Source organism: Suncus etruscus, chromosome 15 (genome assembly GCF_024139225.1).
Source record: "Suncus etruscus isolate mSunEtr1 chromosome 15, mSunEtr1.pri.cur, whole genome shotgun sequence".
Lineage (NCBI taxonomy): Eukaryota > Metazoa > Chordata > Mammalia > Eulipotyphla > Soricidae > Suncus > Suncus etruscus.
Window position 1 is genome coordinate 34,659,924 of NC_064862.1, and position 17,217 is coordinate 34,677,140.

General features: G+C 46.0%; 1 protein-coding gene across 2 annotated transcripts in view; it reads left to right on the forward strand.

The window, feature by feature from the left end:
- The window catches only part of LIMK2 (LIM domain kinase 2), a 103,454-nt gene that overhangs the window by 47,752 nt on the left and 38,485 nt on the right, over positions 1-17,217 (forward strand). The window contains exon 1 of one of the 2 annotated variants that reach the window (XM_049788984.1): positions 11,906-12,322. The exons of the other annotated variant lie outside the window; for it this stretch is intronic. Within the exon in view, the coding sequence (XP_049644941.1) occupies positions 12,270-12,322 (53 nt within the window). The 5' untranslated portion in view covers positions 11,906-12,269. Of the gene's footprint in view, positions 1-11,905; positions 12,323-17,217 lie in introns of those variants that run through there. 2 annotated transcript variants of the gene reach the window in all.

A 17,217-nucleotide genomic window follows, 5' to 3' on the forward strand; every position in this document is an offset into this window, starting at 1 on the left:
GCTCTTTGTAGAAAAAGGAAATTCAGTTCTAATCTCAGCATAGACATTCTAGGCACCTTCCTAGAATCACCTTCCCTCATAGTAAAGAATTTTAGGAGGAGATGGAATAGTGAAATAAAATAGTTTGATTTAAGGAAATTGACTTAGAGAAATGTGAAGGGGAAAGAGATGTACATATTCAAGAAAAAAAAACTCCAGCTTCTTCACAGGGGAAAAAGCAGAGAATGGATTTTGGGAGGCTTTATAACTGTCTTGGCCTGGAGTTCTTCATTTTTTATTTGTTTATTTTGGGATCACAGTTGCTGGTGTTCTGGGTTTACTCCTGCCTCTGCATTAAGAAATTCCTGGACCGTAGAGATAGCATGGAGGTAGGGCATGCCTGGCATGCAGAAGGACGGTGGTTCGAATCCTGGCATCCCATATGGTTCCCTGAGCCTGCCAGGAGTGATTTCTGAGCGTAGAGCCAGGAGTAACACCTGAGCGCGGCTGGGTGTGACCCAAAAAAGCAAAAAAAAAAAAAATTTTTTTTTTCTTGACAGCAATTGGGGGACCATTGAATTCTGGGGTTCAAACACAGGTTAGCTTTAAGTGCCTTACCCACTGTACTATCACAACAGCCCCTGGAGTTTTCTGTATATAAAAGTTAATCCAGATGTTGTTAAAGGGGATAAAAACTGGATTCTTTTTTTTTTTTTTTTTTTTTTTTGGTTTTTGGGCCACACCCGGTAACGCTCAGGGGTTACTCCTGGCTATGTGCTCAGAAGTTGCTCCTGGCTTGGGGGACCATATGGGACACCGGGGGATCGAACCGAGGTCCGTCCAAGGCTAGCGCAGGCAAGGCAGGCACCTTACCTTTAGCGCCACCACCCGGCCCCAAAAACTGGATTCTTGATGGTCCTTTCTTTGAGGGTTGGTGTTAGGAGAGTCTTACTGGCAGTGCCCAGAACTTACTCCTGGCTCTGTACTCAAAGGTAACAACTACTGGTAGAGTTCTGGGATCAGATGGGACTGCTGGGCATTGAACCTTTGTCAGCCACAGTCAAGGTATGCACCTTATCTAAACGTGTTCTTTCATGTTCTTACTATGACCTTTGGATTCTCTGGTAATTTCTCCCTTTCCTGAGAGAGTTCACCCTTCTCTGAGTAATGCCTGAGTGCATTATATGCACTGAGTGCATATGGATCTAGATGATTCCTCAGTTTCTCCATATCCAGCTATCTTAGTATTTGCATCTCAAGGGGATGTGGTCCTCATGCCATGTCAGGGATAGGCAATTTTCTCTTGGTTTTACTATTTTCTGAAAAACCCTTTGTCAATGCCTATCTACTTGCAACAAATGGATGATAAGGGGTTAATAAGTGGTCAAGACAGGACCTTGGGGGCCAGAGAGATAGCATGGAGGTAGGGTTTTTGCCTTGCATGCAGATGGACGGTGGTTCAAATCCTGGCATCCCATATGGTCCCCCAGCCTGCCAGGATTGATTTCTGAGCATAGAGCTAGGAGTAACCCCTGAGCACTGCCAGGTGTGACACAAAACAAAACAAACAAACAAACAAAAAAGACAGGACCATGTAGAGTGTCTGTTTGAGTTCTGTGACCTAAAAGGTCAATAGGAATATCTGGGTCAAAGTCATTCACCAAGGTGATACCAACATTCTGGGCATCTCTAGATGGTCAGTCAACTGATTTTTTGTTCCCCCTGGTAGGGGGAGGCATATGGGCTGGTGTAGATGAGCTATTTCCAATTTTCTTATGGCAGTATTTGGGGGAACGGTATAATTACAATGATCAAACCCAAGGTTCCACCATGTAAAGCATATGCTCAGCTTATTGAGCTATCTCTCCAGCATTAGAGTGGGATTCTTTGCTCATCTACTCCATTTACAGAGAAAAAAAATTAAGGTTTAGATAGCTGTTTAATGACTGACTTCAGATCACAGAGCTTTTTTATTTTGGTTTTTGGTTTTTGGGTCACACCCGGCAGCACTCGGGTTACTCCTGGCAGGCTTGGGGAACCATATGGGATGCCAGGATTCGAACCATCGTCCTTCTGCATGAAAGGCAAACGCCTTACCTCGTACTATCTCTCCGACCCTACAGAGCATTTTTTAAAATTTTTATTTAAATACCATGATTACAAACAGGACTGTAGTTGGGCTTCAGTCACATAAAGAACATCCCCTTTCACCAGTGCAACATTCCCACCACCAATGTTCCCCATCTCCCTCCTCCCACACCCCCTGTCTGTATTCGAAACAGGCATTCTTCTCTCATTCATTAACATTGTCATGGTAATTGTTAGTGTATTATTTTTCTTTTTTTTTTTTTTTTTTTTGGTTTTTGGGCCACACCCATTTGACGCTCAGGGGTTACTCCTGGCTATGCGCTCAGAAATCGCCCCTGGCTTGGGGGGACCATATGGGACGCCGGGGGATCGAACCACTGTCCGTCCTACGCTAGCGCTTGCAAGGCAGACACCTTACCTCTAGCGCCACCTTCCCGGCCCCAGTGTATTATTTTTCTAACTGCACTCACCCCTCTTTGAGGTGAGTTTCATATCGTGAGCCAATCCTTCCAGTCTTCATCTCTGGGCATCATCCCAATAATGTCTTTAATTATTCTTTTTTTTTTTTTTTTTTTTTTTGGTTTTTGGGCCACACCCGGCGGTGCTCAGGGGTCACTCCTGGCTGTCTGCTCAGAAATAGCTCCTGGCAGGCACGGGGGACCATATGGGACACCGGGATTCGAACCAACCACCTTTGGTCCTGAATCGGCTGCTTGCAAGGCAAACACAGCTGTGCTATCTCTCCGGGCCTGTCTTTAATTATTCTTAAAACCCATATCTTCTTTATCTAGTCAGGAATCTTTTGGCATTGTCTGGAAATTTGTTCAAGTATACTATATACTTGAAAAAAATATTTTTTTTCTTCAGTGCTTCACCATTGATTACATTTCTAACCAGGAGCTGGTTTTGAAATTGTCTTAATATCATGGCCCAGAAAAATAGCATGGAGGTAGGGCATTTGCCTTGCATGCAGAAGGCTAGTGGTTCAAATCCCAGCATCCCACATGGTCCCTCGAGCCTGCCAGGAGCAATTTCTCAGTGTAGATTCAGGAGTAACCTCTGAGTGCTACCAGTTGTGACCCAAAAACAAACAAAAAAAAGAAAGAAAGAAAGAAAGAAAAGAATTTGAATAATATCAGCCCTACACTTTTTCTGGTAGAGCCATGAGAGCAGATTGTCCATGTGAATGCATCACTTGGCACTTAATGTTGGTTTTCTAATATTAGGATCAGATAGCAGCAGAGACTAGCAAATTTTTTGTGAAAGTATAATATTTAGAATATAAATGCCCATTCAGTGAGAGAAACTGACAACTAAAGAATAGAAGATTCTATTTCAGGCTTCATTTTCTACTTACTGGAAATTTATGCTTCAGTTATCTTGTATAATCCTTTGGGGTTTTTTATTTGTTTGGTTTTTTGGGTCACATCCAGCAGTGCTTAGGGGTTATTTCTGGCACTGCGCTTAGAAATCACTCCTGACAGGGCCGGCGAGGTGGCAATAGAGGTAAGGTGTCAGCCTTGCGAGCGCTAGCCAAGGAAAGGACCGCAGTTCAGTCCCCCAGCGTCCCAGATGGTCCCCCTAAGCCAGGGGCAATTTCTGAGCACTTAGCCAGGAGTAACCCCTGAGCATCAAACGAGTGTGGCCGGAAAAAAAAAAAAAAAAAAAAGAAATCACTCCTGGCAGGCTCAGGGCACCATATGGGATGCTGAAATTCAAACCACCATCTGTCCTGGGTCAGCCGCGTGCAGAACCAAATGCCCTACCACTGTGCTGTCTTTCCAACCCCTAATTATTTTGTTTTGGTTTTGTTTCGGGGCTATACCCAAGATGCTCAGGACTTACTCCTGGCTCTGCACTCAGGAATTATTCCTGGCAGTACTTAGGGATCCTAATGGGTGCTGGGGATTGAAACCCATGCCAGTCACATACAAGGCAAGCGCCGTATCCATTGTACTATCTCTCTGGCCCCAGATCTCTGATAATTTTTTTACTGACTTTGAGTGGCAAGTCTTAAACCTAGCAGAAATAGCCTTCTTCTGCCCTCTCCATTCAATCCCCACATATATTTCTTTAAAGCTAGAAGGCCTCTTGTCTGCTTGGCAATCAACCAAACAGATTTGTCAACTGATAGTTCTTGTTCTCTATAAAGAAACTTTCCCAAATCCACCTTAATCCCTATCTACCTGTCAGAGATTTTTCTCTTTTTGTTATTCTTCTAACTAATTTATTTACTTATTTAAATTAATTGGGGGTGGCTGGAAAGATAATATACCAAGTAGGGCGCTTACCTTGCAGACAGCCAACCCAGGTTTAATCCCTGGCACCCCCTATCCTGGGTCCTCTGAGCCTGATCAGGAATAATTTCTGAGCACAGAGTCAGGAGTAAAACCTGAACCTTTCCAGGTGTAGCCCCAAAACTTAAAAATAATAATAATAGGGGCCAGAGAGATTGTACAGCGGTAGGGCGAATCCTGGCATCCTATATGGTCCCACTAGCCTGCCAGGAGAGATTTCTGAGCACAGAGCCAGGAGTAACCCCTGAGTGCTGCCAGGTATGACCCAAAAATCAAAATAATAATAAAATTAATTAATTTGGTTTTCTTTTTTTGGGCCATATCTGGCGGCACTCAGGTTACTCCTGGCTCTGTGCTCAGTTAATTTAGGGTTGTGCCATACTCAGCTAGGCTCAGCACATCTGGCTCTGTGCGCAGGTGTCATTCCTAATGTACTAGGGGCCATATTGGGCATTCTGGACAGAATTCAGATTAGCTATGTGTAATTAGCCACGTACTCCCTCTTTAGCCCTAGATTCCTTCTCTTCTCTCTCATTTTTTCTTGTTTTTGTTTTTGTTTTGTTTTTTGCCTTTTGCTTTTTTTTTTTTGTTGTTGTTCGTTTTGGGGTCACACCCGGCAGCACTCAGGAGTTACTCCTGGATCTACACTCAGAAATCTTCCTGGCAGGCTCGGAGGACCATATGGGATGCCGGGATTCGAACCACCATCCTTCTGCATGCAAGGCATGCCCTACCTCCATGCTGTCTCTCTGTCCCCTCTCATTTTTTCTTTTTTTCTTTTTTTGGTTTTTGGGTCACACCGGGCAGTGCTCAGGGGTTACTCCTCTCCTGGCTCTATGCTTAGAAATAGCCCCTGGCAGGCACAAAGGACCATATGGGATGCTGGGATTCGAACCACCATCCTTCTGCATGAAAGGCAAATGCCTTTCCTCCATGCTATCTCTCTAGTCCCCCCTCTCATTTTTTTTTTTTTTTTTTGGTTTTTTGGGCCACACCCATTTGATGCTCAGGGGTTACTCCTGGCTAAGCACTCAGAAATTGCCCCTGGCTTGGGGGGACCATGTGGGACACCGGGGGATCGAACCGTGGTCCTTCCTTGGCTAGCACTTGCAAGGCAGACACCTTACCTCTAGCGTCACCTCCCCGGCCCCTCATTTTTTCTTAATAAAAGTTTTACAGCACATACACACACACACACACACACACACACACACACACACAACACAACACAACACAACACACACACAGAGGTCAGAAATTAATGCTGTTTCTTCTTTGTTTCTTGTCTCACTTCTGAACTCTAAGCATATAGTAGACACTTCCAGGTAGTCTCTAAGGATTGTCTACATAAACTTTTACAGCAATGGAATTATACTTAACATTCTCTAATACTTAAGTTTTTCACATAACATGTTACTGGGACAATTTTTGTTTAAGCATCCAGTGGTCCTCAAACTACAGCCCGCAGTAGTTCGTATTGTATTAGTTTGTATTATATTAGTTTCCGTTTTGTTTCTTCATTCCAAAATAAGATATATGCTGTGTGCATAGGAATTTGTTCATAGTTTTTGTTTTTACCATAATTCGGCCCTCCACCAGTCTGAGGCCCCTGTTTAAAAAGTTTGAGGACCACTGAAAGACTCTATCTCATTCATTTAGTAGTTATCATATGAATGTGTTCTTGTATTTAGTCATTTCCTACAGGTGGATAAGTGGATTGTTTCTAATCTTTTAGAATGGAACAGTTTGTATTTGAGCCAGAGTGAGTTCAGTGGTCTTGAGCATATGCACTACGAGTGTGAAGCTTGGGTACAATATTTGGAACTATTTCATCCCTGCTACACTGCCATAAAATTTTTACTCTAGCTTAGATCTTGGTGTGGACCCTGAACACCTCAGGTGTAGCATACAAATATTTATGCAGGGGCCCGAGTGATAGCACAGCAGGTAGTTCATTTGCCTTGCACGCAGCTGGCCCGGGTTCCCTCGATTCTGCCAGGAGTAATTTCTGTTTTTTTTGTTTTTTGTTTTTTGTTTTTGGGCCACACCCGGCGGTGCTCAGGGGTTACTCCTGGCTGTCTGCTCAGAAATAGCTCCTGGCAGGCACGAGGGACCATAGGGGACACCGGGATTCGGACTAACCACCTTTGGTCCTGGATCGGCTGCTTGCAAGGCAAACGCTGCTGTGCTATCTCTCCGGGCCCAGGAGTAATTTCTGAGCCCAGAGCCAAGTGTAAGCCCTGAGCACCGCCAGGTGTGGCCCCAAAACAAACAAAAAACATTATGCATTTCTATCAGTGATGTTTCTGGAATTCTCACTTTCATTTATTGGGGGCCCTCACCCAGCAGTGCTCAGGAACGAATCCAGTTTTGTGCTTGGTGGTCAATTCTGGTGGTACTAAGGGGGAACCATGTAGTTCCAGGATTGAAACCCAGGCAATATTCTCATTTTAGAAAGATGATTGGTGCTGTAGTGTGGAAAATTAGATAAGAAGAGGAACAGAGAGGTAGGAAAATTGGTCAGTAGTTGGAGGTACAGATCTGGTCTTTGAAGGTGCATTTATAAGCTCCATATTCCCCAGGAGCAAACTCCCTTCCCTGGTAGAAATCCTCCTGGCCAATAGAGGGCTCCAGGTGAATACAATTCCTTGGGCTTCCAGTGATCTATCTAGAGCCTTCTGACAGCTGTTTGGATGATGCTTTTAGCTCTCCTTGCCAATGTGTCACTTGGAGCTGCCAGCTTTGATGGTTGTGTTCTCCAGTCTCTCTGGTGCCTTGAAGCCCTGGGTCTCAGGTGGTTTCAAGGAGCCCATTTTTAACTCTCTAGCTGGTAAAATGTGCAGAAGATTAACACCTCTCCTGCCATTTCATCCTGTATATAACTGCCAGTGTAAGGATCCCTGAAGTTTGGCTCTGGCAGTCCTATCTGCTAACTCCTTTGCCAGCTGCTTTGGAGATGTACAGGATCAGCTTTCTACTCAGGACCAGTGTGCAAGCAGGAGGGGGAAGTATATTCTCCAGCTTGGCCTTTCACCCCCCACTTCTAGGGGGTTAAGCCATTTGACGTTGGCTGGGAGGACCTGCAAAATTTGGGTCTGAGCAGCCAAGGGCTATGTCTGGTGATCGGTCCTTCAGCGGTTACTCCTGAAGTCTTAGTTTATGGAGGCCAGATAGATTCTCTCCTAGAAGAGACTTCCTTCGTTTTAGAACAGGAAAGATGTCTGAACCTCTGCAATGTGAGGGAAAGGCGTTTTTTGTGGCATTAACAAGGCCCCTCACAAGTTTTCTGTACACCCACCCACAAAGTCCTTTGTAAAGGGAGTGGGGGGGAACGGAGAGCGCCTGCAGCCTCCTGCTCACATTCCTAGACACCGACTCACTGCGCCTGCCACTGCTGGAGCTTCAGAGCTGTGTGAAATGTCAAGAGGAGTTATGCTCATGGGCTCCCTGGCCCCAGTTTCTTTGTGGCTTGTATTTTCTTCTCTCCACACTCTGTTCATCAGATGGAAATCAGAAGGTGCAATTTGAAGATAATTTGCTAGTTCCAGACTTAATTTGGGACCTCCTTCTTGCCTGATTGAATTACAGAGGAACATAAAAGATTTTTTTTGGTGAGAAATAGTTGGCTCTATAACTGGGATAAAGAGAGCTCTGAGGTCCCCAGCTGGAAAACCCTTTCAATGTCCTCTGTGTCCCCTCCCCCTCTTCTGCTCTTAACCCCTCAGGGCCAACTTATGAGGTCTAAGCTCAACTTGAGACTTAAACAAAACAGGGACACTCAGCCTTACAGGACTGAAAACTGTTGAAGCTGGAAGCAATTTAGAGACCAAACTAAGGTCCAGACATAGGCAGTGACTTGCTGAAGGCCACATAACTAGCCTATAGTGGTAGTAACAATAGTCTTAATGATATTAGCAGCTAACATTTATCAATCCTTAATGTGTTCCAGACTCCGTGCCAAGGGCTTACGTGTGGTGCATTGTCGCATTCAAACCCAGACAGTCTGGCACTGGGCCCAGGCTGGGCTTCAGCATAGCAAAGGAAGAGCTCATTACATACAGCCAGGGTTTGAATCCTGACTTCCCTTCTCTCTTATACAATTAGATGACCCCAAGCAAATAATTTAACCTTTCTGTACCTATGTTCCTTTCTTTATATAATGGGAAATCATTGCTCTGTTGAACAATATAGTTAGAATTCACTCATACATTTATACAGGGGCATTAATTCAGTCTTCTGGCTACCTCTGGGGCTAGAGTACGGTGTCTGGTAGAAGAGAAATGTGGCTGAGTTCTGCAGAAATGCCAAATACTGGTTTGGGGGGTGGGTTTGGGGGGTTTGGGCCACACCCAGTGCCGCTCAAGGATTACTCCTGGCTTTGTGCTCAGAAATCGCTCCTGGCTTAGGGGACCATATGAGATGCTGGGGGGTCGAACAGCGGTCTGTCCTAGGCTAGCGTAGGCAAGGCGCACGCCTTACCGCTGCGCTACCACTCCAGCCCCCCAAATACTGGTTTTTACTGTAAGAGGCAATAAGCAGAGAAGTTTGAATTTTGACTCCCTGTCAGAGGTGAGCAAACTTATGTATGGTCTTTGATTTTTACATTTTTGGGGTTTTTAGGGGGCTACGGGGAGTCATACCCAGAGGTGCTCAGAGTTTATTCCTGGCTCTGTTCTCAGGAATCACTCATGGTACAGTTCAGGGGATCATAGGCAGTCCTGCAAACTAAACAAAAGTTGGCCACATGCAAGGAAAGCACCGTAATCCCTATACTATCTCTTTAGCCTGATTTTTTTTTTTTCATTAAAAATTGGGGGATGGGGCACACATAGTGTTGCTCAGGACTTCTGTTTCAATATTCGGGAATTTCTGCCAGTGCTTGGGGAACCGTAGAGGATGCTAGGATTGGACCTGGGTCAATTTCATTTAAGGCAAGAGCCCTGCCTCTTAATTACTTCCAGTACGTCCATGGTCTCATCTCATTATCTCCAGCACCTGATTTTTACTTTTGTTTTTTGTTTTTGGGCTACACTGGTGTCAGGAGTTACTCGTGGGTATGTGCTCCGAAATCACTCCTGGCTTGGGGGACCATATGAGACACCGGGTATCAAACCGTGGTCTGTCCTAGGTCAGCTGCATGCAAGGCAAACTTCCTAGCGCTGCACCACTGTTCCAGCCCCTGACTTTTACTTTTTTTTTTTTTCTTTGTCTTTTGGGTTATACCTGGCAGTGCTCAGGGGTTACTCCTGGCTCTACGCTCAGAAATCATTCCTGGCAGACTCGGGGGACCATATGGGATGCCAGGATTCGAACCACCATCTTTCTGCATGCAAGGCAAATGCCCTACCTCCATGCTATCTCTCCGGCCCCTACATTTTTGTTTGTTTATTTGTTTTGGTTTTGGGTCACACCCAGCAGCGCTCAGGGGTCACTCCTGGCTCTATGCTTAGAAATCGCTCCTGGCAGGCTCAGGGGACCATATGGGATACCACCGTCCTTCTGCATGCAAGGCAAACGCCTTACCTTCATGCTATCTCTCCGGCCCAATCTACATTTTTTTTTTTTTTTTGGTTTTTGGGCCACACCCCTTTGATGCTCAGGGGTTACTCCTGGCTATGTGCTCAGAAATCGCCCCTGGCTTGGGGGGACCATATGGGACGCCGGGGGATCGAACCGCGGTCCTTCCTTGGCTAGCGCTTGCAAGGCAGACACCTTACCTCCAGCGCCACCTACCCGGCCCCCCAATCTACATTTTATAAATGGTTGGGATAAGAATATTTTTTGGCACTTGAAAATAGCATGGAATTCAAGTTGCAATATCCATACATAAAGGTGGGTGGCTTTTTGGTTTGTTTTTTTTTGTTTTGGTTTTTTGTTTTTGTTTTGGGCCACACCCCAGTGGCGCTCAGGGGTTATTCCTTGCTCTGTGCTCAGAAATCACTCCTGGCAGGCATGGGGGACCTTATGGGATGCCAGAATTCGAACCACTGTCCTTCTGCATCGAAGGCAAACAAACGCCTTACCTCCAATGCTATCTCGCAGGCCCCCCAACAGTATTGATTTTCCCCAGTAGTCGTACAGGAAGGGAAAAAATGGGATTTCCCTATGGTGACTCCAGTTTGGTCATTCCAGATACCTCCACCATCACCCCTACAATCACCCCAGGCCTTATTGTCTATCATGCCTCATTTTCAGCTTGAGAAGCCTCTTTACCGTCAATGGACTCAGTGGATAAAGTCCTTTTACTCTAAGATCAGAGAGTGGCATTCTGGGAATTAATGAATGAACAAACGAATGAATGAATGAATGAACTCCTGCTGACATGTAGAAGAGGGGACAGATTTAGTTGTAGAGAGCTAGCTGAACCAAATGAAAGCCTCTTTGCATGCAGAAGTGAAGATTCTATCCCTGGCCCTATGTAGGCCTCTGGGCACTACTTACTGGAGAAGTCCCTGCACACTTGAGTGTGCCCAAAAACAAAACCTGACAGGGGACTTGTGATCTATAATCTCCCACATGCTGAAAATCCTCTAAGGAAAAATTTTTCTTACAGAGGTAGAATGAAATTCTGGATCTGCGAGCTTGTGCCGGGGGTGGGGGGGTGGGGGGGAGGAATGGTGTGTTTTTAAATTTCAAATCTGCCCCTACTATCATTTTAGTCTTAGGCAAATTATCTAGGTTCTCTGCAGGGGTCTCAAACTCAATTTACCTGGGGGCCGCAGGAGGCAAAGTCGGGGTGATCCTTGAGTGCAAAGACAGTAGTAAGCCTTGAACATTGGGGGGTGTGACCCAAACAACTAAAACAAAACAAAAAAAGATTCCTCTAGGGCAAGGCCACAAAATGTTGTACGGGAGGGCTGCAAATGGCCCGTGGACACGAGTTTGAGACCCCTGCTATGGTTTTCCTCATTTATAAATTGTAGATAATTTTCATCTTGGAGAAATATGAGCATGCTTATACAGTGCCTGCTGCATGGAGAAATATCAGGTGTCATTTAACATTCTGGATCTTGTTTCCTCTCTCCCAGCACAGCTCTGGCCAGAGGTACAGAGTATCAGCCTACTTAGCCAGGTCGTGTTGACCTATGGCCAAGCCAAGGGAAGTGGGAAACAGGAGCCTTAGCACATAGGAAGGGCTTAGTAGACACTAGCCCAGGGCCAGAGACCACCCCTTCACTGCCTTACTCCCAGCTGCTCCTTCTGGGGATGTGGCATGGCTTGGTTGGTGTGGGGATTCTGTGCTTTTCTTTACTTCTGATAGTTATTGTCCTTCAGGTATCATTTTGGCTGGGAATATACTTAGGGGCAGATGTGCTCACCCATTCTCCGGTCCTGCCTTTCCCAAGCTCTGGGATGGACGCTCAGCCAGTCCTGGTTATTGTCTGCAGCGCCTGCCTAATGCCTCCCTCTAGCTCAGCTCCACCCCTTGCCTGCAAGGTCTGTTTCCTAATGCTGCTCCAACCACACACCTCGGTTCCGCGAGGAGCCCCTCCTCTTCCTCCCTCCCTCCCTCCCTCCCCGGGGTGGGACTGAAGAAGAAGGCTAACTTGACAGCAGCGCTTCTTTCTTAGCTAGTCACCGGCCCCTGCCTAAGAATGCTTATGTCTGTGTAGTCTCCACAGGGAGGTTGTTCTCTTGGAGACCTGAGAGTCAGCCCAAGCTTCCGAGGACTAGGGAGGAGCCATTCTAGCCATGAGCTGCTGCAGGACTCTGCCAGGGGGCAAGTGGCCCGGAGTCCTCTTGCTCGCCTCCCCGTTGCTCCGGAGAGAGAGGTGAGCACCGCCGGCAGCCAGCGCAGCCAGAGGTGCCAGGAGCCCTGGCCTGTCATGGTGGCTGTTTCCAGGCAGCTTGAGGCACTCCCAGACGGGTTTGCAGCTGAGATTGTTTATCTGGTGTGGGAAGAAGATGGGGAGTTACTTGTCCATCTCTGCTTACTTCACCTCCAGAGACCCCTTTAGGTGAGTTGAGCTGAATTCTTCTCATCCCCTGTGTGGTCCCTGGTCTGCGGGTGTGTGTGTGGGGGGGGGGGGCGGAGGGCCTGAGGCCTCCCTCAATTGGCTTTTCAGATTTCACTTGTTCTTGGATCATTGGTTCTGCCAGGTAGGAGAGCTTAGAAGTTGTTCCTAAACTGACTGACCAGTATAGAAGGTTCCCCAGCATGTTCTGGAAATGGTGAGATAAGAGATAGGCCTAGAGGGGAGCTCTGAGGAAGTCCTTTCTTCCCAAACAGAGCTCGAAGAGCCTCCCAGAGTCCACAGACTGGCTTCTTTAGTTTTACTTCTTCCCAGTGAAGACAGCAGATGAACATGGCGCTGTTCTTCAACTCTCACACATCTTACCTGCAGGCCACACTGCCTCCCCAGGAATTTGTCCCAACAAGCAGGATGGGCAGGTTTTGCCAAACAGTGTGAAAGCCGGCAGACCTGGGTGTGGGCACCCTGGTACACAGTAGGCCCTCTATTAATGTTTGTTCTCCGAATGGCAAGCACATTTGCCTCTGGCTTTTAAGGACTATTAAGTTCCCAGGTGAACAAAATTGCGAGGACAAATGCTTCCCAAATTGGAGCCATTGGTTTTTCAAATAGTTATGAGCTGCTGTGCTAGCTCCCTACTCCTTGGGTCCCTGACATACCCTCTGGGGCCTCTGAGGCTTCTCAAAGGGAGGTATAGAAATTTCTACTTCTGACTTGCCTTTCTTTGCTCTCTGCCCCACCCACCTCCAACAGAAACTCCCCAGGGGGTTTCTGGCCCTCGGGGTCCCTCCTGAATGGAGCCATTCCTGACTGGGGTGGGGCTTGTTTTCTTTCTTTGGGAGCTGCCTGTTCCCAGGGCTGCCTCCCCCTCACCAGTGGTCCTCGGAGACTTTTCTTTTCTGGCTTCCCCACCTCAGCTTCATGTCCAGACCTACCTGTGGGATACCAGTCAGGTGCCTTTGCTTTGGGAAGAAAAAGGGAACATCATTTGGTTTCACAGAATTAACCATGATAGAACTGTCTTAAACTAGAATTTGGGAAACTGGTCCTCATTGCTGTCTACCAGGTAATTGGCTAGGATCTCTCAAGGGCCTCAGGCATTCTATGTCCCCATTTTACAGATAGGGCAAAATTAATATGTGGGGATTCTGGCCATTTTGTCCTATTAGTCCTGAATCCCTCATCCTTTGGAGCTGCATATACCTCCCTCTGCCCACAGCCCTCCACCTATCCCCAATCAAGTATTCTTGGAGGTTTTTTTTTTTCCTCACCCAGCAAACAGAAAAGCACCTCCATAGTTTTGTCTTTTTTTTTTTTTTTTTTTTTTGGGGGGGGGGGTGGCCTCACCCAATAGTGCTCAGGGCTTCCCAGGTCTTGCTCTATGCTCAAGAATCATTCCTGGTGAGGTTGGGGGACCATATGGGATGCTATGTATTGAACATGGATTGCATGCAATTGAACACTGCTGCATGCAAGACAGCACCCTATCCACTGTAATTATCATTCCTGCCCTAGACCCCCATAGTTTGGCATGTCAAAAAAATTGTGAAGACTGTTTTCTGAAGAACAGTGAAAACTAATCTTGAATTTAGGAATAGGTATTATGAAGTATAATTAATATATCAATTATTTTTGCCTTTTTCCTCCCAAAGATACGTATTCTTAAGTTTAAAGCATTATGATTTACAAAGTTATTCATAGTTAAATTTTAGACATACAGTGTTTCAACACCAGTTCTACCACCAGTGTCACCCTCCCTCTACCAGTGTTCCCAGAGTTTATCTCATACCATCACCACCCCACCCCAGCCTGACATCATAACAGGCACCTTTTTAAGTTTAGTTGTTAAATTTTGGGTCTCATGATTTTGTTATTGTTGATTTCGTGGCTTGGATATTTAGTTCTGTCCTTTATTTACACTGTCAATGCACTTGAGTCCTCTTAGCCCTGCCCTCCAATATTTCACATCTGTCTTTCTCCAACCTCAACTCATTTTCTTTTCTTCTCACTATACTCTGGGTCTAGATATCAAAGAAGCCACTAGTTTAGACCAGGGCTTAATTAACCTCTCTTAGTCTTAATCCTGAAAATGCAGTTTAGGGGAGGGGTCCCTTAGTAACCAGGTATGCTGTGCCCCTTTAATCTATGGGAGGCTGAACACAGCTTCTCTGGAGCTAGAATACATAAAGAATTGTCAGCCAGGACATATGAGGGCCAGATCCCCAGTTCCACCAGTGTCCGCCTGTCCTTTGTCCTGTTCTGCTCCAGCCCCTGTGGTGAACCTGACAATTGGCCCCTCAACCCACTGTTTGCCCAGCTGGAGTCAGGTAGGTACTGATTCCACTACAGACCATCTCCCTTCCCCCGTAGATGGGAAGCCACATTCCTAAAGCCACTTCTAAAGAGAGAGCTGACATTCAGGGCTCTCTGCCTCCCAGGAGAGACCACCTAGATCTGTGCTCTCCCAGATATCTGTCTCATCAATCACCACTACCATCATTGCTTGCTCAGAGAGGGAGAGGGGGAGAGAAAGGGGCGGGGGAGAGAGAGAGAGAGAGCGTGTGTGTGTGTGTGTGTGTGTGTGTGTGTGTGTGTGTGTGTGTGTGTGTGTGTGTGTGTGTGTGTGTGTGTGAGAGCATGTGTGTGTGTGCGTGTGCGTGTGTGTGTGTGTGTGTGTGTGAGAGAGAGCATGTGTGTGTGTGTGTGTGTGCGTGTGCCAGGGGTCAAAACCAGGGCCTGACACATGCAAGACAAGTGCTCTGCTGCTGAGCTACGTCTCCAGCCAAGTCCTTTTTTATATATTTTTTATTTTATTTATTTATTTGTTTTTGTTTTTGGGTCACACCCAGCATTGCTCAGGGGGTTCTCCTGGCTCTACACTCAGAAATTGCTCCTGGCAGGCTCAGGGGACCATATGGGATGCGGGGTCAAACCATCGACCTTCTGCAGGCAAGGCAAACGCCATACCTCTATATCTCTCTGACCCCAAGTCCTTTTTTTTATAGAACATTCTCACTTCAAGGATTCCTCTCTGGCAAGGTGCCTGCACCCTCTGTGGGCCTCAGTTTCCTACTCTGAGTAGCATAGGGACTTACTGGACTCCTAAACACAACCCTTGTCACACTCTGTGAAACAAATTAAATCTTTGACCCCAGGCCTCTGGGAGAGTACAAAATCCATGGGAGCTCTGGGACTATGGTCGCAAGGGAAATGATGCAACCGGATTCTACAGGAACATGATCAGACGTGACATTGAGTGAGGGAGGGAAGAGAGAGTAGAGAATGAAGAATGTGATTTCTGTGTCTGGGACACAGTGCTTGATGGGATGTGCTCAGCAGATTGTACCATCTTCCTTTACCAGCGCCACTCCAGGGAAGGTTGAGATGCACTTTCAGAATCTCCCAACTAAGATAGCACCTCAGATTTGAGTCCACATGAGAGATTAAGAAGTGATTTTTGGGGCCAGAGAGATAGCACAGCCCTAGGAGAAACAGCACAGCGGTAGGGCGTTTGCCTTAAACACAGCTGATCCAGGATTGAGGGTGGTTCGAATCCCAGCATCCCATATGGTCCCCCAAGCCTGCCAGGAGCAATTTCTGAGCATAGAGCCTGGAGTAACGCCTGAGCGCTGCTGGGTGTGACCAAAATAAAAAAATAGTGACTTTGTCTGACATTTTTTAAATTTCTTTATAGAATTTCCCTTAATTTCAATATTGATTTAATGTGTTTGGTTTACACACTGTCTCTTGAAGAAAACAAAAGTATCTTTGTATTTTAAAGCAATCCATGTCTAAAGTGGAAAATTATTCTTAATGCTGCTTAGTTTAGCAGTATCATTTGGCAGCTGCCTTAAGTCCTCGGGGATTGACTCTTTCTCATCTAAAAGATAAAGAACTTGACTTTGGTAAATGATCCCAACTCTGCAACCATTGTGACGTTTCAGGTATATACAAGTTTCCATATTTCCCAAATAATAGAGACTTTACCCCAACTCTAGTAGGATTGCACAGATTATTGAAACAGCAAGCTTCCTGGCTTTCGGTTGGAACTGAATTAATGCTCTGGCTGATCATTATGTTGTTTGGTTAGTTTCTTACAAAGGGATAACAACATATTCCATAATAATTATAACTTGATTGATGGCCTGTTTTAATCTATAGGGTCTGCAGGAAGGAGGAATAATAAAGGGATCTTTAGTAGTAGAAGACTAGCTCTTAACCTGAGTCTCTGGGCCTTTGTTTTATGTTACCATTTTCTGGGCAAGAGTTGGCATTCTCAATCATAATACTCAAAGGCATTAGAGAGAACTGCCTGTTCTCTGTGTAGCCCAAATAGAGCTCAGAGGCAAGGATCTGAAAGAAGTTTCTCTCAAAGTACCGGTTGAATCTAAAGACTGAATATACAAGCAACCAGGTCTTCACCAGGGAGAACTTGATCGTAAAGCTGGGCAAATCCACTCTTATTTTCTTCACCATGTGAAGATATACCTGTAAACATTTTATCTGAAAAATTTGTGTGAGCAGGTAGGACATTTTCTTGCATGTGACTGGTCTGGATTTGATCCCTGGCCACCCATTTGGTCCCTGAGCCTGATCAGAAGTGATCACTGAGCAGAGAGCCAGAAGTAAGCCCTAAGTGAGCTTCACCAGGTGCGGTACTAAAACAAACACAAAGAATTTAGGTAAGTGAGAACTGGTCCTCAATCTTTTCTCATTTGATTTCTAGCACAGCACCTTGTCTGTTTTTTTGGTGGTATTTTTGTTTGTTTTTGCTTTTTGGGCCACACCTTGTGACGATCAAAGGTTACTCCTGGCTATGTGCTCAGAAATCACTACCAGATTGGGGGACCATATGGTACGGGGATCAAACTAAGGTCCGT